Source organism: Archocentrus centrarchus, chromosome 8 (genome assembly GCF_007364275.1).
Source record: "Archocentrus centrarchus isolate MPI-CPG fArcCen1 chromosome 8, fArcCen1, whole genome shotgun sequence".
Taxonomy (NCBI): domain Eukaryota; kingdom Metazoa; phylum Chordata; class Actinopteri; order Cichliformes; family Cichlidae; genus Archocentrus; species Archocentrus centrarchus.
Window position 1 is genome coordinate 7,248,693 of NC_044353.1, and position 21,219 is coordinate 7,269,911.

The window sequence follows — 21,219 nt, forward strand, 5'->3', positions numbered from 1 at the left end:
CCATCCTCGGTCCTCGCGTCGACCTTTATTAACCTTTGAGACAGCGAGTTTTCTTACACAAGTTGGCAACAGCGGCCCAGATAAAGGAGGAGGGTTGAATGTAGCTAGCAGTCTCAAGCTTGCTAGCTTGGTTAATTGGTTGTTCTTGGTAATTCTTGCTACAGACGAAGCATTTATTTCCAGTTTAAAATAAAACTTAAAAAACTCAACTTTACCATGCAAGAAATATGTTTATTGAAATACAGATTTTAAAGAAATAGTTCAGTCACAAGGCATTGACTTCATTTTTTTATATATTTTTCAGAAGATATAATTCAATCTAAAGAGCAAATGCTGCAGTTTCTCATCAGTTAAGCATTAGTTAGGAAGAAAATTTGAAGCCCTAGATTTCTGCTTCAGTAGATTAGCTTTCAGGGGAATCTGCTTCAACAGAAGGAGTCACAGGAGAGTTTGCACACAGATTTTCCTCAGTGACCAGTGGACACTATGATCAATGTTTTTTGGACTGTGCTTAAAATATCAAACAAAGGATGACTTCCTGTGTGCATATGCCTTATAATTCCTCCTCATGTTTATCCTCTGAAACTTCATGATGCTTACTAATTAGCAAACTGGATAATATCTAAGGTAGTAAATTCCTAGCGTGAGCAATTCTTTACTTGGTAAGCAATACAAGCTTTAAGAACGATCTCCCCACAGGGTCAAGCTGGCCGCTCACGCTTCAGCACATTTCGGGTTCGATCTTTGCTGCCCGGCAGCGCAGGACTTTCAGGAAACTGTCAATCTTGTGAGAGTCCCGACGAAAGCAGGACAGCAGTTTGGTAATCTTGTCCTGGCCGATGTTGTTGCTTTCTGTGTAGGGCAGTGAAGTGATGGTCTGAGCAGCTGGACCCATCTGGGAACAAACAGAGACAGGAAAAATCATTTTAATTTAAGATTTTATAATATTTTTAGCTGAAATACATTTAGTTTCAAAACTCTTGCGTCCATCCCTTACATACCATACCTTGCTAGATAGTATATCCAGGCCATCTTTGAGGTTTTTGGAGTACTCCTGTATCTCTTGGATCTTGTTGGATATGCTGCTTTGGGCTGGGTGAGGGAGGGCGTTAGCGGAGGAGGACAGGATGACGAGAGGATCCGACCAGGCTTGGAGCAAAGAGCGAGCCAGGGACAACAGATCCGACTCCTAGAGGAGAAGTCAAGACAAAAGTACGACAAGCTAATAATAACTGAATAAAGCAGCGATGTTGGAGATATCAGAGATATGGCAGATGTGTGACACAGAATAGGGAAGCTTGCAAAGACTGAATAAGATGAGGTTGAAGCAAATGAAAGCAAAGAATAAAGTTAATACTGAAGTGAAAGGACTTACTGATACTTGGAGTGCTTGCTCCTTGTCGCTGGGTGTCTGTAGAGAAGATGTGTGGCACGCGAGCACCCTGCCTATAGGAGTTAAATCAGAGCCCTGGGAGGGACAGGGGACAAATGTGTCATTGTGATGGAAAGCAAGTTTCAGCATGGTGATTTTTATACATCAGTGAGAACCAACAGCTGCTTGAAAGGCTTTAATTCATCATAAAGGCTTAAAATAAAGTGAGTTTAACCAAACATTATATCTTAGAAAACTGCTTTAATGAATATGAGGCAGATTCAAGCAGGCCCGCTGCAGTGCAGGGCAAGCTCACAAGGAAGCATCTCTGATCAGGGTTTAAACAGGAAGATTGTGTTTTTTTATGTTTGAGGAGACTGTGACATTTCATTTACAGTGCAAACACACAAACAGGTACAGACCAGCTCCTGGGTCAGCATTGTGCTGAGCGAGTGCAGTTTGTCAGAGTGTTGAGAGGCTCGATAGATCAGGTCGCTGATGGGGACGGCTCTGCACATCGTCACCACACACAACACTGTGAAGCGTGAACAGGTGACAGAGGAGGCAGAGTTACAGAAAGCAGCTACGGGGCCACAGTTTGCTGTTCTCTTTGCTTTTATTCCTTTCTCACTCTCTTACATCTACTTATCATAGATTTGTTTGCAGGCATTTAGGTCTTCTTTTCATTTATCATAATTTTTTCACTTCATTTCATTTTTTTTCTCTTTTTTCCCTTTATTTAAAAAGGACGGTCCTTTAACAGTATTTTAATTACATCTGTCTTATAAAAGCTCCCATACAATAAAATAATAAAACAATAAATTAACAAAAAAATAAAGTATTATTATCATTATTACAGTCCTTTGTCAGTTTAATAGCTTATGGACTACCTAACCACCAACAGATTGAAATATAATAAATATTTTTAAATAAACGCAGCATAATATATAAGTACATTTCATACCCCTGTAAGTGCTTTTTTGAAAGACCAGAAATTCTCAGTTACATAAGATTTCTGATGTATGGTAATTTTTTTCTCATAAATCTATTACATCTACACAAATATTTCTGATAAGGATGACATAAATGTGGTTGTTAAAGACCAAAAGTTACAAATTTGCTTGTCAGTGCAGGTGAACAAACTTATAATGGAGTTTCCAAATGTATTTAAACTAAAAATGGAAACAAAACCTCTGAACTGTCAGGTTTGAATGACTAAACTTCTACATTTTTTATGTATTTTTGTGGACACAGTTTTTCATTTTTAAGATTATTTTAAAGTAAAGGATCGATTTGAAGGGTCGTGCACTGCACTGTACGCATCAATCTGTATAAGCTGAATTCTTCTCACCTGTCATGAAAAGTTTGCTGGTTTTTCTCTGAGCCATCTCTCTTCTTCTGCTGTCCGTCAGCCGCCGCTTCTTCTCCTTGTTGCTTTTTCTTCTTCTTGCCCCATCTTGCGTCAATTTTATAGTTCCTTGGCTCCAGCTGTTTGGTTATGCAGCAGCAGGGTGAGTGTGTGCTAATTGTCAAGATCTTGCTGGAACCAGTTTATAATGAGAAACATGATGGAGGGGATTTGAATGGATGCAACAGGGTGCAGTCACACTTTGATAACTGTGTGTATGTTTGTGTGTGTGGCATGAAGGTGGAAAATGTTCTGTCTTGATCTTAATTAAGTAGATGAATAAAAACACTAATGTTCACATAAAATTATGTAATAGCGCTGTGACACATGCAGGTTCACATGACTGATCAACAGGTTCTCCCATAAGGTATGCTAATGTGGTCAGAAAATTTTTACACAACTGGATTCAACTGATCTTTTCAGTATTTGAGCTTTTGCCCTGTTCTATATTTACTGTCCACTTAAGTTTGAATTGTTTTTTAAAAGTTCTGTTAAGATTTTGTGATGGATCTTAAATCCAGCTGTCTTAGCTAACTATAGACTAATTTCCAGCCTTTTATTTAAAAAATTCTCAAGAGTTGTAGACCACTGCTGTGATCATCTGCAGAAGAATGGTTCATTTGGAGAGTTTCAGTCAGGATTTAGAGTTGAATACAGCACAGAAACAGCATCAGTGATGATTAATGTTGACTTTCTTATGGCCTCTGACAGTGGACTCATTTCTCTAGCTGTTCTGCTAGATTTCAGTGCAGCGTTCGATAACCATAATATTTTACTACAGGGACTAGAACACACCGTTGGCATTAAAGGAGATGTTCTGCAGTGGTTTGAATCATAGCTATCTGATAAATTCCAGTTTCTACATATAGGTGGGGAGTCTTATTTAAATGCAAAAGTTAGTCATGGAGTTCCACAGGGTTCTGTACTGGGACCAATACTTTTTAAATAAAGCATTACATGCTTCCCTTAAGCAATATAGTTATTATAAGACACGGCATGCTTTTCCAATGCTATGCAGATGATACCTAGTTATATTTATCTATGAAGCCAGATTATACAAATAAATACATTAAACTACTGACATGTCTTATAGATATAAAGACCTGGATGACCACCAATTATCTACCTCTAAATTCAGACAAAAATTGAGGTTATTGTACTTATCCCTAAAAAACATTATATCTAACCAGATACTGACTCTTGGCCTCCAGTAACACTTTGAGGATTTTTAATCAGGGTAAGTCCTTCAATGCACATATTAAATAAATATGTAAGACTGATTTCTTTCATCTGCCCAGTATTACTACAATTAGAAACATCCTGTCAGAGGGATACTGAAAAACTAGTTCATGCATTTTTTTTTTTTTAATTTTAAGAAGTCTACAGTGCTTATCACACTGTTTTAAAACTCCCCAGTTGAAATAAAACTATAGCAAGAGTACTAATATACTGGTGGGGGAGGAGTAGCAGCAATCTTCCACTCCAGCTTATTAATTAACCAAAGACCCAGATAGAGTTCTTATTCATTTGAAAGGCTGAGACTTAGTCTTGTCCACCCTAATTGGAAAATTCAAAAACCTGTTTTATTTGTTATTATCTATCATCCACCTGGTCCTTATTCGGAGTTTCTGTCTGATTTCTCAGACTTTTTATCTGATTTAGTGCTCAGTTCAGATAAAATAATTATAGTGAGTGATTTTAACATCCATGTAGATGCTGAAAATGACAGCCTAAACACTTTATTTAATCTATTATTAGATTCAATTGGCTTCTCTCAAAATGTAAAGGAGCCCACCCACCACTTTAATCATACTCTGGATCTTGTCCTGACATATGGCATAGAAACTGAAGACTTAAAAAACTGTTACTTAAAAAGTATCACTTGTCTTAGCTAATTAGAGGTAAATCTCCAACCCTCCAACCTTTTCTCTCAAAGATTCTTAAAAGAGTAGTTGTAAAACAGCTAACTGATCATCTGCAGAGGAACGGTTTCAGAATTCATCACAGTACAGAAACAGCATTAGTGAAGGTTACAAATGATCTTCTTACAGCCTCTGACAGTGGACTCATCTCTGTGCTTGTCCTGTTAGATCTCAGTGCAGCTTTTGATACTGTTGACCATAACATTTTATTACAGAGATTAGAGCTTGCTATAGGTATTAAAGGTACTGCACTGCAGTGGTTTGAATCATATTTATTTAATAGACTCCAATTTGTTCATTTACAGTGGCTTGTAAAAGTATTCATACCCCTTGAACTTTTCCATATTTTGTCACATTACAACCACAAACATAAATATATTTCACTGGAATTTAATGTGAAAGACCAACACAAAGTGGTATACAATTGTGAAGTGGAAAGAAAATTATACATGATCCAAAACATTTTTTTACAAATAAAAAACTGAAAAGTGCGGTGTGCAAAAGTATTCAGCCTCCTTTTCTCTGAGTGCAACCAATTGCATTCAGAAGTTGCCTGATGACTGCTAATGACTAAAAAGAGTCCACCTGTGTGTAATCTAATCTCAGTACAAATACAGCTGCTCTGTGACGGCCTCAGAGGTTGGTTAAGAGAATATTGGGGAGTAAACAGCATCATGAAGTCCAAAGAACACAGCAGACAGGTCAGGAATAAGGTTGTGGCAAAATATGGAAAAGTTCAAGGGGTATGAATACTTTTGCAAGCTGCTGTAAATAGGGAGTCTTCTTCACACACTAAGGTTAATATGGAGTTCCACAGGGTTCTGTGCTGGGACCAATTCTATTTACATTATACATGCTTCCCTTAGGCTGTATTATTAGAAGTCCTTACATACATTTTCATTGTTATGCAGATGATGCCTAGCTACTGCATGGTGCCCAGGTCCTGTGGCTGCAAAACAAGTTCAATTCATCAGCCCTCAACCACCATGCTTGGCAGTCAGTATAGGGTGTATGTGCTGATTTGCTGTGTTTGGTTTTCTCCAAACATGGCACTGTGCATTATGGCCAAGCATCTCTACCAAAGGTCCAAAGGTCATTTTTCCAAAAGTCTTGTGGTTTGTTCAGATGCGACCCTGAAAACCTAAACTGTGCTGCCATGTTCAGCCCTTCTAAGCAAGTCATACTTGTTCAGTCTTTTTCTAATTGCACTACAGTAACATGAACTTTAACATTAAATGGGTTATGTGAGGCCTGTAGAGTCTGAGATGTAGCTCTTGAATTTTTTGCAGTTGCAATGAGCATTGCATGACGTTGGCATGAATTTTCTGGGAAGACTGGCAACATCTTGAATGTTTTCCACTTGTGAATCTTTCTCACTGTAGAATGCTGGACTTCAAGTACTTCACATTGTTTGGAAATGGCCTCATAGCAGCCATCTGTATTGCCATCATATTAGGAAGCTTCTGTGACCTCAGTAAACATTTTCCTGATGGGTTCAATCCCTAGTTTCAGATCAAGTGATGTCATAGTGGGTGCATTCATTTTTTATACACAGTCTAGGGCAAAGTTTATGTACTTGAATTATTGCTTAGCAACAAACTGAAGTAACTTTGGTTGCTGTGTGTTTTCTTTTGAGCAAAACTTTCAGATTCAAAATGTGTATGATTAGAATGATAGTGTTTAACAGGTTCCTCTGGAGACCCCGGGTCTGCAAGGTAAAGGACAGACCATAGGTTCATCATTTTCTGTCTTCTGTTTCCTTTTTCCATCATACAGATGCACTGCAGTACCACAGAAAGATGTGCTTCATTTCACTGTGAACTTCTGAAAAGGCTGCCTCACTTAACATCTCCTGCCTCTGAGATGTAAGGAGCTAAAAATAGAGACTGCAGACTGGTGCTCATACTGAACGCCAACGCGGTGGAATCAGGACAGATACATCAAAGCATAAACACAGCAGCTGAGAGAGAAGGATGCGTGGGTGCATGATATGTGCAGATATACTTCCCTTATCTGTCCAAGCCTATATTTGTGGGGACATTTGTTGAACTATAGCAGACATTGTTGCTGCTCTGTCCTTCACAGATACTAAAGAGGTCTCTCCTGAAATGTTCTGCCATGACTCACTGATCTAAAAAAAAAAAAAACAAAACCAAAGTGTTGCTGCTGCTTAGATTTGAGATTCACCCATGTAAAATTTATTTACTTGCAAGTCTAGAATCTTCCCTCCCAGCTCAGCCCACTGTGTACCAGCTCGCATTCAGGAGCTGTGTAGGAATGTTTGCCTCAAACTGTAAAATGTGGATGAGTTCTTTTTAATACAAGTGAATCACATTCACTTGTATTAAAATGTTAGATCATTCACCAATTAATTTGTAGATTTTTTTTTTTTTGGGGGGGGGGGTTTGATTACAGACTAAGTTGGCAGACAAATAACAACCCTGAACAACTAATTAATTGTAAATCATTTTATCCTAATCTCCATTTCATCCAACACTGCACAATGAGAAAAAAGGCTTCAAAAACGTGACTCTTTGCTGGTTTGGGGAGTTAAAGCTTAGCTAATTAAATTATTATTATGGCATGTTGTTCAGTCTGGTGAAACAAATAGATCCACTGTGAGTATGACTTAGTATGATAAAATAAACACTGAACAATGTTCAGGGAAATAGCTATTTTTGTGACACTGGCAATAAATAAGACTTTTTAAAAACTTGCTTCTCTTAAAAGTTGGAGCTCAGCTGATTGTAAAGAAGGTGGAGGACCCAAATGAGACTGAAAACACACGGTTATTTTTAAAATATGTCACCGATATGATGACTAAATAGGGAATTTTACTAAATACTTAGAATACAGTTGTATGAAACTTTAAGTGTTATTACAGATTCAGATTATTCAGATTCTAAAATCTAAAATCTGTGACATGCTGCAGTGTATTTGGTGCAGAATGGACCTGCACAACCAATGTCGTACGTACAGTGAAAAATCTTTGCGAAACACATTGCTGAACATACTGTTGTAGCTGCATGCTGTATCTGCTGTTGAACAATATTTCTATAATGACTTGGATATAATGCGGTGATTCATACAAGTATTTTTTTTTTTCACCTCTTCATTACCTCGCCCACTGGTGGGTGGAGGGAGGTTATGTTTTTGGTAGCTAATGTCTGTCTCTTTCACCTTTAGCAGGATAATTCTGAAAATTATGAATTGATTTCAACAAAAATTTCTGGCATTTTTGGGGTGGTACAAGGAGCAATTCATTCAATTCTGGTGGTGATCCAGTCAAAGGTCACAAAAAATATTTGAAATCCCTATCTTATCATTTGCCAAAATTTTAAAATTGATCCATCCGATGAATTTTTCATCTATTGCAATAAAATTTGGCTCTCAGGTATAAACAATTATTCTTGATGATTCTTTTTTATTTTTTTAATTAAAATACTCACAATAGTGCAAAGTTAACTACAAACCCAAAGTGGAATAACAAAATGGAAGTGATTAGGAACGACAGCAACTCAGCCATGAACCGGTAGGCCACGTAAAATCACAGTGCGGTCAGTGGATGCTGAGGCTCATAGTGCACAGAGGTCACCAACTTTCTGCAGAATTAGTCGCTACAGACCTCCAAACTTCATGTGGCCTTCAGATTAGCTCAAGAACAGTGCATAGAGAGCTTCATGGATGGGTTTCCATGATTGAGCAGCTGCATTCAAGCCTTACATCACCAAGCACAATGCAAAGTGCTGGATGCAGTGGTGTAAAGCACACCCCCACTGGACTCTGGAGCAGTGGAGACATGTTCTCTGGAGTGATGAATCATGTTTCTGTCTGTCAGTCTGATGGATGAGTCTGGGTTTGGTGGTTGCCAGGGGAATGGTACTTGTATGACTGCACTGTGCCAAGAGTAAAGTTTGGTGGTGGTGGTGGTGGGGATTATGGTGTGGGGTTGTTTTTCAGGAGTTGAGCCCGGCCCCTTAGTTCGAGTGAAAGGAACTCTGAATCCTTCAGCATACCAAGACATTTTGAACAATTTCATGCTCCCAATTTTGTGGGAATAGTTTGGGGATGGCCCCTTCCTGTTCCAACATGACTGCACACCAGTGCACAAACCAGGTCCATAAAGACATGTCTGGCCTGCACAGAGTCCTCTACCTCAACCTGATAGTCAAAAACTCCCATAAACACTCCTAAACCTTGTGGAAAGCCTTCCCAGAAGAGTTGAAGCTGTTATAGCTACAAAGGGTGGGCTGACATCATTTAAAACCCTATGGATTAAGAATGGGACGTCACTCAGGTTCATATATGTGTGAAACCAGACAAAAGAATACTTATGGCGGTATAGTGTAGTTTCTGCATTACAACTATGTCACTATTTGTGGACAACTGCAGAGGGCACTTTACAGCCTGCTTTGCTTTTACGTAGAAATATTCCATTCAAATCAGTTCAGTTCAATTCAATTTTATTTATATGGCTCCAAATCACAACAACAGTAATTTCAAGGTGCTTTAAAGGTAAAGACCTGACAATAATGCAGAGAAAACCCCATCATTCAAGTTTTGAGAGGATGCTATTAGGGTACATAAACTGAATAAACTATATCCAGACTATATATGCCATTATCTGTTCATGTGGATCTCATTTTTTAATAAAAGCACAACTTCATATTTTATATTTTTTATTGTACTCGGTGTCTAACCAGATACTTACTCTGGATGGCATTACCTTGACGTCCAGTAACACTGTGAGGAACCTTGGAGTCATTTTTGAGCGGGATATGTCCTTCAATGCACATATTTGTCATGGTTCTGGGCCTTGTGCCCAGTGTTTTGTGTTTTTGTTCATTGAAGTTGTGTTGTTAAATTTCTTCTGTCGTTAAAGATTCCTAGTTTATTATAGGTTTTGGATTTTCCTTTGTGTTTCAGGGTGAACAGGTGTGTTGTATTTCTGGGTTTATTGTTTGCCTTGTTTCAGCATGCCCTGCCTTCCCTTTGTTTCCCATGTTCAGTCCTAGTCTGGTCTCTGTGTTCAGTCATTTCCTGTTTTACTCTGGCAGCCTTTGGTATTGTGTGTTCTGTATTTAGTTTTGCTTCCTGTGTCACTTCCTTCCCAGTTGTTTCCACTTGTCCCTATTACCTTGTGTATATATAGCCTTTGTTTTTCTCTACTGGTCATCACATCATCATCATCATCTATGACTTTCTGCTCTCCCATCAGTCTGTATCTCCACTTAAGTGATATTTCTAGTCTGTTCTGCTGATTCCCATCCAGCTCTGTAAACACTGTTCTTTCCAGCAATAAAACTGAAATTTAAATTAAGTCCTTTCTTCAGTCCTGCATTGGAGTCCTAAACCTGCCACACACAGCGTTTACATGATATCAAACAAATATGTAGGACTGCAATAGGCCTAGGCTGCTGGGGGGGTTCCCTTGATGAGCGATAATTAGTATTAATCTCTGTATCTCTTCCACAGTGTGCATTTTGTCCCATCTCCCTTGCCTCACCCCCAACTGGTCACAGCAGTCATCTGCCTGAGTCTGGTTCTGTCTGAAGTTTCATCCTGTTAAAAGGGAGTTTTTCTTTCCCACAAATCTGTGAGGTTCTGGCTGGATTCTGAATGAAAGAAGTCAACATGAAGAACTAGAAGAAGTCGTTTTACAGATAATGGAATTTTAAAATGGCTCCTCAAAACAATTGAGGCTCAAAAAACATCTAAAACTAATGGCAGTGGGGACCTGACATTTTGAATAATTCATCTTAAGAAGTGCATCTTTCGCCTAGGAATGCTTTTATTTTTTTAATTTGTTGACTTGAGATGGAATGGCCCATATATGGTCCATGGTCACCCCAAAGGTATTTGTATGTCTATTCTACTGGTAATGCTTCTATAGTGATATCAAATAATTATCACATATTACATAACTAGTGGTTATTTTGCGAGACTGGGTTGCTACAGCTCAGGCGTTGATTTTTACTGAACAAAAGAATAAATGACAGAATTTTACTGTGCAAGAAAGATTTTATTGAAATACAGATTTAAAAGATGGTTCAGTTAAAAGGCACTGAATTCACAATGCTTTTTAAAAGATGTAAAAGTGCAAATGCTGCAGTTTCTAACTGTTTAAGATGAGTTAGGAAGAAAACATTATTCACCAATGATTTTCTGCTTTAGTATTTTGACTTTGTGGGGATGCTGCTTCAACATAAGGTAAGGACGAGGAGGAGTCACAGGTTTTACACACATTTGTGCTTCAGTTTGTGACCACCGTGTGGTCAGTTCATAATGCCAAGCCAGCTAAAAACATGGGAATGTGCTCCATCACAAAAGACAGTGACACATTAGCAAGGCTGGACAACAGCATGCAGCTCCCCCTCCTCTATTTAAATGTTAACCTTTAGGATGTACATCATTAAGGCTGCCACATAATGCCCTTCTAGCTTGAAGGCTCCATAGTGTAGTGGTTTACACATTTCCCTAAAGAAGCAAAAACTCCCTGTTTCAGGAGGAGACACAAATCTCCTTTAGGTTGCCTTTATTTTTCCATACACATGGAGAAAGGGAGCAATAAAGTATGTTTTCATGTGTATATGTAACTTATAACTCGTCCTTATCCTTATTCTATAGGCAACACCAGCTTTCAGAACAATCCCCCCACAGAGTCAAGCTATCCACTCACTCTTCAGCACATCTCAGGTTGCATCCTCGCTGCCCGGCAGCGTAGGACTTTCAGGAAACTGTCGATCTTGTGAGAGTCCCGGCGGAGGCAGGACAGCAGAAAATTGAAGTTGATCAGTTTGGTTATCCTGTCCTGGCCGAGGTCGGTGCCTCCTCTGTAGGGCAGTGAAGTGATGGTCTGAGCAGCTGGACCCATCTGAAAACAATCATTTTAATAATACTTTTTGTATTTGCATTGTAGATAGAAATAACTTTTTTTTTCAAAAGTGCATCCATCCCTTACACACCTTGCTAGATAGTATATCCAGGCCATCTTTGAGGTTTTGGGAGTACTCCTGTATCTCTTGGATCTTGTTGGATATGCTGCTTTGGGCTGGGTGAGGGAGGCTGTTAGCGGAGGAGGACAGGATGACGAGAGGATCCGACCAGGCTTGGAGCAAAGAGCGAGCCAGGGACAACAGATCCGACTCCTAGAGGAGAAGTCAAGACAAAAGTACGATTAGGTCAAAGAGATTTAAGGAAAACAGAGATGAAAACATAAGCTGTATGCAGACAGGAGCAGATTTCTTACTATCTAAATTAAAATTCTTTTGCTTTCATTAGTTTCTGTTACAACTGAAGGTCTGATTTTTATTTTTTTGTAAAGTACCGTTTAAATGATATTGGGTCTCTGGAATAAATTGTGCCTCGAGCACAAGATATGACCTCCAAATTGATGTACAACAGAGAGTGGGGAAGGTGGCAAAGACAAGACTGAATAAGACGCGGTTAAAGCAAATGGAAGCAAAGAATAAGGTTAAGCAGAATTAAAATGGCTTACTGGTACTTGAAGTGCGCGTTCCTTGTCTATGGGCGTCTGCAGAGCGGAGGTGTGGCACATCGAGGGACGCGGCATGCTCACCCTGCCAAAAGGAGGGAAATGAGAGTCCTGTGAGGGGCAGAAGGTGAGGGTTATTACTTTGTTTTGTTCTTTTAAAAAAGTGACAGGCAAATAGATTTGTTGCTCTGATGGAAAGCATGCTTTACATTTCAGGCTTTTTATACATCAGTGATGATCAGGAGCTGCTTGGAAGGTTGGAATTCAGCAGAAAGGCTTTGAATCCTGACTTTTCAAGAGATTAAATGAATATAATCTTGCTTTAATAGCCCTGTTATAGTATATTGCTCTAATGCAGTATGTAGCTCCTGACCATGAGGCAGGTTCAAGCAGACCCACTGTGCTGCAGGACACGCTAGTAAGGAAGCATATCTGATCAGGGTTTAAACAGGAAGATTGTGTGACATTTCATTTACAGTGCAAACACACAAACAGGTACAGACCAGCTCCTGGGTCAGCATTGTGCTGAGCGAGTGCAGTTTGTCAGAGTGTTGAGAGGCTCGCTCGAGCAGGTCGCTGATGGGGACGGCTCTGCACATCGTCACCACACACAACACTGTGAAGCGTGAACAGGTGACAGAGGAGGCAGAGTTACAGAAAGCAGCTACGGGGCCACAGTTTGCTGTTTTCTTTACCTTTATCCTCTCTCTCTTAGTGAATGAATGTGATCATCATTCAACAGCTACAACAGTGAAATACTCTGACCTGCATCTAATCTATGAAAGGTATACAAACACAACACCAATAAGATTTGATAATGTATAAAAGATTGTGCTAGGTCAGTACAATAGCTGACCATCAATAACAGTTTCAGTCTCTATCAAATATCTATAATAATTCAAAATGTTATGCTTTTAAAAAAAATCACAATATTAGTCACTTGTTAACACTGGTGTAATATAATAAATAAAAGTAAATAAATTCATACATTTTCTTGGTTGAATAAAATATAACTGCACTGTAACTATATAAAGTACTTGCTCCAGCTAACTCTGATACAGCAGAGCACACCAGTGCTTTATCTAGTATACACTTCTGAATGGTACATGTTGGATAATTTTATCAAAAGTTAATGCAAAGATGATTTATTGAAGTTAAAGAAAGGATCAGATCATTGTATTAGACAATATTGACAACATGTCATTTACACAAATATTGATTGATATTGATATGAGGATGGCCTGAATGCCTCGCTGCCCTTTGGTTTGAAGTTAAACGATTTGCTTGTCAGTGCAGGTGAAGAAAGTTCTACTGCTTTTTCTAAATGGAACTACGATAAAAAAAAATCTGCCTCTTGTTGGTAAAACCTCTAAAATCTATAACATCTATATTTGTTATTTTTATGCACACAATTCTTAATTATTAAGATTTTTTTTTAAAGGAAATGATCCATTTTAAGGCTTGTGGAATGTACAGATCAGCTTCCAAAAGTAAAATGGATAAGCTCAGCTCTTCTCACCTGTCATGAACAGTTTGCTTCCGCTGGTTTTTCTCTGAGCCATCTCTCTTCTTCTGCTGTCTGTTAGCCACTGCTTCTTCTCCTTGTTGCTTTTTCTTCTTCCTGAGCCATCTTGCCTCTATTTTATAGTTCCTTGGCTCCAACCGTTTGGTTATGCAGCAGCAGGGCAAGTGTGTGCTAATTGTCAAGAACTTGCTGGAACCAGTTTATAATGAGAAACATGGTGGAGGGGCTTTGAATGGATGCAACAGGATACGGTTACAGGTTGATAAGGTGTGTGTTTGTGTTTGTGTGTGTGTGTGTAGTGAAGGTGGAAAAACGTTTCTTCCTGATCTTAATTGAGTGGATGAATAAACACACTAATGTGTGTAACAGCACTGAGGCACGTGCACGTTCACTTGACCAAATCTTAACACAAGTGCATTCAACTCATCTTTCAGTTCTTTCTCCCCTTTTAGATTTAAGCTGTTAAATACTTTTTATCAAATTATCTGAGCAGGATGAAATCAGTCAAAATAAAAATATATTTCTGTTAGTTCTTCAGTTAGTTTGTTTTTGAGTGTTTTGTTGCACTTTTGCACTTTAAGTGCAATCACACATAATACATATAGTATATTACATATATGTATTTCTTCAGTTATTACATAACAGAGCTCTTGTGGATAAAACTTAATCAAATGTTCAGTTTTAATATGGAAAACTAACCAAACATCACCAAAGACTCAATTGGCAACACTTTGTAATCTCCATCGTCGATCATTTGTAAGTAGATGGTTACTTTTGTAAAGACTTGTTTTACTGTTAGGAATGAATTGTGTATGAATTACATAGTAACATGTATCAACTTCTAGCTGATGGGAGACAATAATGAGCACATAACATTTTAAATGCAGTGTTATGTATTTGTTAATGTTACCAAATGTTATTGTTGTTACATAATAAAGGTTTAATTACTGATCTGTGAGGCCATCCTCATTCACAGTGCATTCATTTATTAATGTTGGTTATTATAAAGTATTACCACACAATATAATTATGTACACCATGTTACAAACTGTGTGTATTTAGTATAGTGTTAAACTTTGATTAGAGTTAAGAGAATCTTATTGGCTCTCATTTCCACAGAGCCCACTGTTACAGCCTTAGAAATATGCCTCGTTATCTTTACCTTAGTTCACCTGCAAACACAGTGTGTATTAGCAGGTTGGACAGAGGCAGGAGTTTAGTGGGGACATCTGGTGGACAGACACAGAATGGCATGCACACACACACACACACACACACACACACACACACACACACACACACACACACACACACACACACACACACACACACACAAAAGGCAGGGACAGAGGAGGAGGAGGGAAGAGACAGAGAGATAAATGACAAGAGACTGAGGACGATCACTTAGTCTGGTCTTGACAGCAGCGTTTGTCCTTTGGTGACTAACAAAGTGCTGTAATTCTTAGTGATAAGATGATATCAGTTTAATACCTGTGCTGTCTCCCTTGCATTTAAAACAGCAGGATTTTTTCCATGGCAAGACCGTCTTTCGTTCTGCTTACTTTGTCTCCCAGCAGAGCTATACCTAACAAGGCATCATAAATTTGACTTCTGAAGGGGATGTATTATGGTCATTTCAAAATCCATATTTATGTTCCTACAGCAATGTGCCTGTTTTTAAAGCCACGTACTCACCAGGTACTCTAGGCTTCTAAATTGGCCATAGGTATGAATGTGAGTGTGAATTCTTGTGTACCCTGCCTTTCCCCCTATGGCAGCTGAGCTGAACTAGGCTCCCCCCAAGACCCTGAACTGGACAAGCAGCTAAGAAAACAGATGGATGGATTATCCCAGTGTTAATAGACAGGCTACATTGGCACAAGGAATTTGCACTACACTACAATTTTTTTTTTTAATTCACATGTCAGCTCAACATCCATGATGTAATTGTGCTGTCATCTAACGTGATTGGTTAAAAAGAACTAAGGTTCAGAGTCAGCTAGTATCACTTGTTTGGGCTGGTGAGAAAGTGGAGAATTGTGTGGCGTCTAAGCTGCTTAAACCAAACATGTATGAAAAGTTAAAATATGGTCCGTTCCAATCAGGCTGTGCTGTGGTTTGTTCGTGGTCTACTGTAAATCCAACTCAATTCAATTTTATTCATCTAGTGCCAATTCACATCAACTGACTAGAGACCCTACAACATTAAAGAAACAAAAAAGTAAGAAAGAAAAACAACAATCACATGAACCTGGAATGTGAGCAAGTACTGGCGACAGTGGAAAGGAAAAACTCCCTTCTAACAGGAAGAACCCTGTGGCAGAACCAGGCTCAGGGAGGGGCAGTCATCTGCTGTGACTAGTTTACTTTTTGTCAATCTAAAGTAGTTGATCAGGACACAGATTTAAACTGCCTAGTCGAATGGCATAAAGAGCTCTGTGCTCTGCAGGCTGAATTTTCTCAATCTCAGCTCCTGTGCTTGTTCTGGCACTAACTAAAGCTGTAATTTTGGTACTATAAACTCAATGCACCTCAAGTGAAACTGAAAAATAAAGCCAACACAGAGATGCTAATAACTGCAGATGCTACGATGGCTACTTCCCAGAGGCCCCTATGAAGAAATACAGCCTCGGCTGTTTCTTCCATTTATGGCGATTACATATTGGCTGTCATTTTATCTAGTTCAGTGTTTGGTTGTAAAGGCACTTTAAAGAAATTTTCCAGTAAGTATATCATGTTTTAAGCCTTTTTAGTGGCCAAAATTAGCTCCTATTTAATATCACAGTTGCGCCTCAACTCACCAGCCCTACCTACAGACTGTATGTAGAGATATACAGTACCAGTCAAAAGTTTGGACATGCTCATGGTGAGTGTGTCCAAACCTTTGACTGGTACTATATGTAGCTCTGGGGTCTGAAAAGTAAAGTCAATATGGAAGTTACAGTGGGCAACTCATCTGATTGCAAAAAGACTTCCTGTTGTATAGAATGGACAACACCACAGTGAACGCTTTCCCAATGAGTGCATGGACTTGATGTTTACTTTGTACACGATGGACCCCATTAGAGTCAAAATGGAAGATAAAGCAGGTCATGCTTTACCATGTGACTAGCAAGTCATTAACCAATGAGTGTGCAGTCAGATTCGCCCAACGCACAGGACGTCTGGTATCAAAAAGCTAAGATGGCCACAGTGAAAGCATTCAGTTTGAGACTTCATAATGGGCCTGACTAACCAATGAGTGATGCTGCTACTTACATCTTCTATATACAGTTTGTAGTTCTATCGTTTTACATGCAGTTCACCATTTGTCCTGGTAGGGCCATGCATTGGTTAATACCGTACCAGTGCATCTTCAAATACCAAAGCAGTTTGTGACATCTATCATTTATAGATGACTCAAGAACAAATAGGCATGCTTGTGGCATTGTGTTGACTATTTCATCAAGCAAACTCCTTTGTGGACACCTTCTTGTTCAAAAGCCATGCGGTCGCTTATATGCTTACATGCTTTATTTTTGTATTTATTTATTTTAAATGCTTACATGCTTTAAACAGCCCTCCCATATAATTTTGCCACCCCACCCCCAACGTTTCCCATTCAGACTATACTACCAATCCTGATGTATTGCATGCGCACAGTATTCCTCCCCATGTGTGACCTACAGACTGACTTTGAAGGTTTCACTCATTTTAGCACTACCTCCAGCCTGGACACACAACTTTTTGTATTCAAACTGCTGGAAGCAAATGGCTGTTTATTGTTAAGAAAACAGCTCATGCTGTTGGCTTTGTCTCACAAAGCAAAGCTGATAGTGTGCTTGTGTGTTTAGTAAATATGCATGTGCTGTTTAAATCATGCCAAGTCAGCAGGTAGCCTGAGGGTCTCCCCTGTATGAGGGAGGAAGTTACACATTGATGAGTCCAAAAGGAATGAGAATAAGAAAGAAAACAGGATCAAGGTTAAAAAAGGGGCCTTGCTGCAGAGCACCACAGCCCCCCCCGAAGTTTCCTCTAACCGCCATGGTATCTCAAACGGGATCATCTTCTTTTTTAGACTCCTGCTCTTTTGACTTTCCAAATTCCACCACACCCCACCCCTCCCCCAAACACTCCCTCTTTGTCTTTCGGCTGCTGGCAGGACACGTACTGTGTACCCTTTTTTCCGGCTGCCGGGCTCAGGATCCAGACATCCCATCTGCAGATAGGTATGATTTAACAGTACTGGTTAATAACTTTAAGCAACCATGGCTTCTGCACAGGAAGCCACTTGTGCGATTTAAAGTACATGGTGTACTTGTGCTGGCACGCGTGAACGCAGTGCAGTGCAGAATCAAAGATAAATTTGTGCCACAAAAACTTTTACAGAGGACACCATGTACTTTGATGATATGTTCTTCTTATAGTGGAATTTGGCCATAAATTTGTTCCTGTTTTATCCTGTTTTCATGCCAGCAAAATTATGCATGAGAGAGCATTATTTAATTATTTTTGTAAAAGAAGGTAATGACAAAAGGAGTTTTTTTTCCATGCAGAGAGTTAATTAACATTAGATGCTAATGTAATTTAGGGACACTTTGTGGAATATGAATGAGCACCTCGAATAGGATCGTGACAACTTCATAAATCATTACCAGGCATGTAGTGGGTGAAAGTGTAAAAGTTAGGGTTAGGCAGCCTGCACATGCTTTAGTGTGCACAGAAATATTATAATCCTTATTCAAGCAGCAATATGTTTAATTAAACGAGTGTCGTCAGTCCTAAGTAGACCCTAGTCCTGTTAAATGAAGCACACCAGATGTTTTCAAATGTTCTCACAGGTAAGCATTGAGGTGCTGGCACTGCCAGACACCTGGTAACACCTGAGAAGTTGTGCCTTATTTAATTCAAATTAATATTTGTTAGCTAACCACTGGTTAATCAAAAAACTAATCAGAAAATTAGTTAATGGTAAAAATCTGACATTCCACCGAGTTCTGAAGTGATCTTGGGAAAAGTTTCTTCCTATTTGCCTACAAGGACACTTGGCTTAATGTGGCTAATTGGTTTTGACTAAATGCACTAAATAAAGGTAGATGATTTTAGTCAGTGATTCTAAAAGAGGGCAGCATGGTGGCACTGTGGTTAGCACTGTTGCCTCACAACAAGAAGGTCCTGGCCTGCGACAGGCTGGCAACATGTCCAGAGTGTATCCTGCTTCTTGCCCTGTGGCAGCTATTCCAGCTGCCACAGGCAACCCTGAATTGGATAAGTAGAAGAAAATGGATGGACTGTAAAAGATGGTGCCCTTGAACTGTTTTGCCCCATTACATTCCTTGACCTTTGAGGAATGGTAGCCATGTGCTGGGTTGGAGATTTGCAGCTGCACAAAACTACCATTAGATGGCAGCCTTTTGACAGCAGCTCTTGTTGGAAGACAGGCGTCATCATTATCATGTTGCACTCCTACACACACACACACACACACACACACACACAGGTTAATTTCAGACTCCACAAAAAAGAAAAGCCAAAACCAAAATTAAACCCATCTTTACAACATATTGATTTCTAGCCACTGATTTCTTTTTTCTACTTCACTAATATCACACACACTGAACAGTGAGCAGAAATGCAGCTGGCACTGATCTCATGCTTTAGTGCATTCAGTATATTATGGAGTTTTAATCTATTTTCTCAATGTCTGAACCAGCACTTGTGTTGGACTTCCTGTTAGGCAGTACTAGAAGCATCAAACCTCAGTGATGAACCCCAATAAATAAGGAACCCCAACACATTCCAGTATCCTTTTTCTCTCCTTGCTTCCTCTTCTGGGTCACTGCCCTTTCACCTCTTCCACCCCCTCCTTCAATCCCTGACTGCTATGTACACACATGTGCTTCCCTCTCACATGTTTTATCTCCTCCCACCTCCTACTGTGCTCCCCTCCCCTTTCACCAACTCGCTCACATCTCTACTTTCTCTCTCTGTCTGTCTCTGTTGGTGGCGCTGGGATCCATAGGCGTTCAGAGGACAAGAACTGGACAGGACACGAACCCTCAACACCACATAACAGCACCACCACAGACATGTCGGACTCTGAAACCGCCGCCGCCCCTGCTGAGGCCCCAGTCCCTGCTGCTTGCGCAAACATCAAGGCTGACCTGGACAAATGGTAGGTGACTGTGTGCGTGTGGTAAAGCAGAGTGAATAAACGAAAAACAGGTGATATATTTGTCGTTGGCATATCCCTTAGAAATGAAGGAAGATTCTTTTCCCCGACACCAAACACATAAAAGGAACCTCTTGCAATTGTTGGTCTACCTTTGAGTTCTACACAAGTTCTCCTCTGGCTTCCAGAGCTGCCTTTAAACATTGAAACATTTAAACGCTGAGGAACTGAAGGTAGAGCAACGCGGGGCAAAAACTGGATTATCTGGATCATTTGTGATGTGCTTGACCATTACCTAACGAGCTAACAAACTGCAGGGAAATATACCAACACACCCAAATTAAGAGGGAGACTTGCATGCATGGCAGCGGCTGGTTGTGGACTGCAGCATCCCAAAATGCGCCATGCCAAAATGGAGTCTCTTTAGCAGTCGCTGGTGTTTGTGCTGAAAGTCTCCACATCTTGCATGTTGAGGTGTAACTGAATTTGGCATCTTAGCTGGGTGCAGGTTAGAAGGTTATGAAAACTTAGGGTACCCCATGTAGGGTAGAGTGATTAAGGGATTAATGATGCATGGCAGCAGTGGTGATGCTTGATGCTTGTCCATACGGATGGATGGAGGCTGGGAATCTGCTTGCGTCACTCGCCTCCCTTTCCCCAGAATACCTTGCGTTAGCTTGTTCCCACTGTCTCCTTTAGCATCTTGCTGTGTCAATGGACACAGCAGATGCTGCCGTGGGAGAATGGAGAACAGCAATAACATAACACTAATGCAGACAGAGGTTTGAGGTCTTTAAAATCCAATCAAATGAACTGTTGGGAGCAGTTTTGCTACAGATTTCTTGAGTTGTAGTTGGATTTTCTTTTCTGGTGTTAATAATTATGCTTTGACAAACTAAATACATTTTTTTTTTTGATAGCAAAAGCTGCCCAGTTTGTTTCAGCCAGCCTGTTGAGCCTTGATAAGGTGGGTATGAATGCGTGAAGCTTTTAGATAAGCTAGTAGTTTGAGGTGGGGAAAGAGGGCATGGCATGGGTGACTGACTAATCATGTGTTAGCGTTTTACAAGTGCTAATGTGTTGATGACCTTTAAGATGCCTCTGATATTTCTAGGTGCACACTGAGGTTTTACATATATTAAAATGATCTGTAATTTATTGATAACTTCTGCTGCTCTTGTGTCAAAGCCTATACTGGGCACTGGCCAAAGCTGCCATTCTCAAGAGTGTTTGAAAGCACAACATAAAATGTTTTAAGGTGATAAGGTGTTCTGTTGCTTGTGCTGCATATCGTGGTTTTATATGAATGTATTGTATGTGGGTCATTACATGCAGCTGACCAGACC

At 39.7% G+C, this 21,219-nt stretch overlaps 2 protein-coding genes across 2 annotated transcripts; both read right to left on the bottom strand.

Moving 5' to 3' along the window:
- Positions 1 to 280: 280 nt before the first annotated feature.
- On the bottom strand, positions 281 to 2,803 carry LOC115784640 (prolactin-2-like). Its single transcript, XM_030735946.1, has 5 exons — positions 2,724 to 2,803; positions 1,795 to 1,907; positions 1,376 to 1,468; positions 1,007 to 1,189; positions 281 to 895 (listed from the first exon to the last, which is right to left on the bottom strand). The coding sequence occupies exons 1-5, from the start codon at positions 2,758 to 2,760 to the stop codon at positions 722 to 724; spliced, it is 600 nt and encodes a 199-aa protein (XP_030591806.1). The 5' UTR covers positions 2,761 to 2,803; the 3' UTR covers positions 281 to 721.
- An 8,010-nt stretch (positions 2,804 to 10,813) lies between these two features.
- Positions 10,814 to 13,806, bottom strand: LOC115784608 (prolactin-1). The gene is made up of 5 exons (XM_030735898.1): positions 13,717 to 13,806; positions 12,701 to 12,813; positions 12,201 to 12,308; positions 11,668 to 11,850; positions 10,814 to 11,576 (listed from the first exon to the last, which is right to left on the bottom strand). Exons 1-5 carry the CDS (start codon positions 13,757 to 13,759, stop codon positions 11,385 to 11,387), a joined length of 639 nt encoding a protein of 212 aa, XP_030591758.1. The 5' UTR covers positions 13,760 to 13,806; the 3' UTR covers positions 10,814 to 11,384.
- Positions 13,807 to 21,219: the final 7,413 nt, after the last annotated feature.

Excerpts from the sequence above, each read along its gene's own strand:
- LOC115784640 (XM_030735946.1), bottom strand. The coding sequence starts at position 2,760 with ATGGCTCAGAGAAAAACCAGCAAACTTTTCATGACAG. Across the intron at positions 1,908-2,723 it reads CAGCAAACTTTTCATGACAG|TGTTGTGTGTGGTGACGATG; the intron begins GTGAGAAGAATT and ends CACGCTTCACAG. Across the intron at positions 896-1,006 it reads TGGATATACTATCTAGCAAG|ATGGGTCCAGCTGCTCAGAC; the intron begins GTATGGTATGTA and ends GTTTGTTCCCAG.
- LOC115784608 (XM_030735898.1), bottom strand. The coding sequence starts at position 13,759 with ATGGCTCAGAGAAAAACCAGCGGAAGCAAACTGTTCATGACAG. Across the intron at positions 12,309-12,700 it reads CAATGCTGACCCAGGAGCTG|GACTCTCATTTCCCTCCTTT; the intron begins GTCTGTACCTGT and ends TGCCCCTCACAG. Across the intron at positions 11,851-12,200 it reads AACGCGCACTTCAAGTACCA|GAGTCGGATCTGTTGTCCCT; the intron begins GTAAGCCATTTT and ends CTTCTCCTCTAG.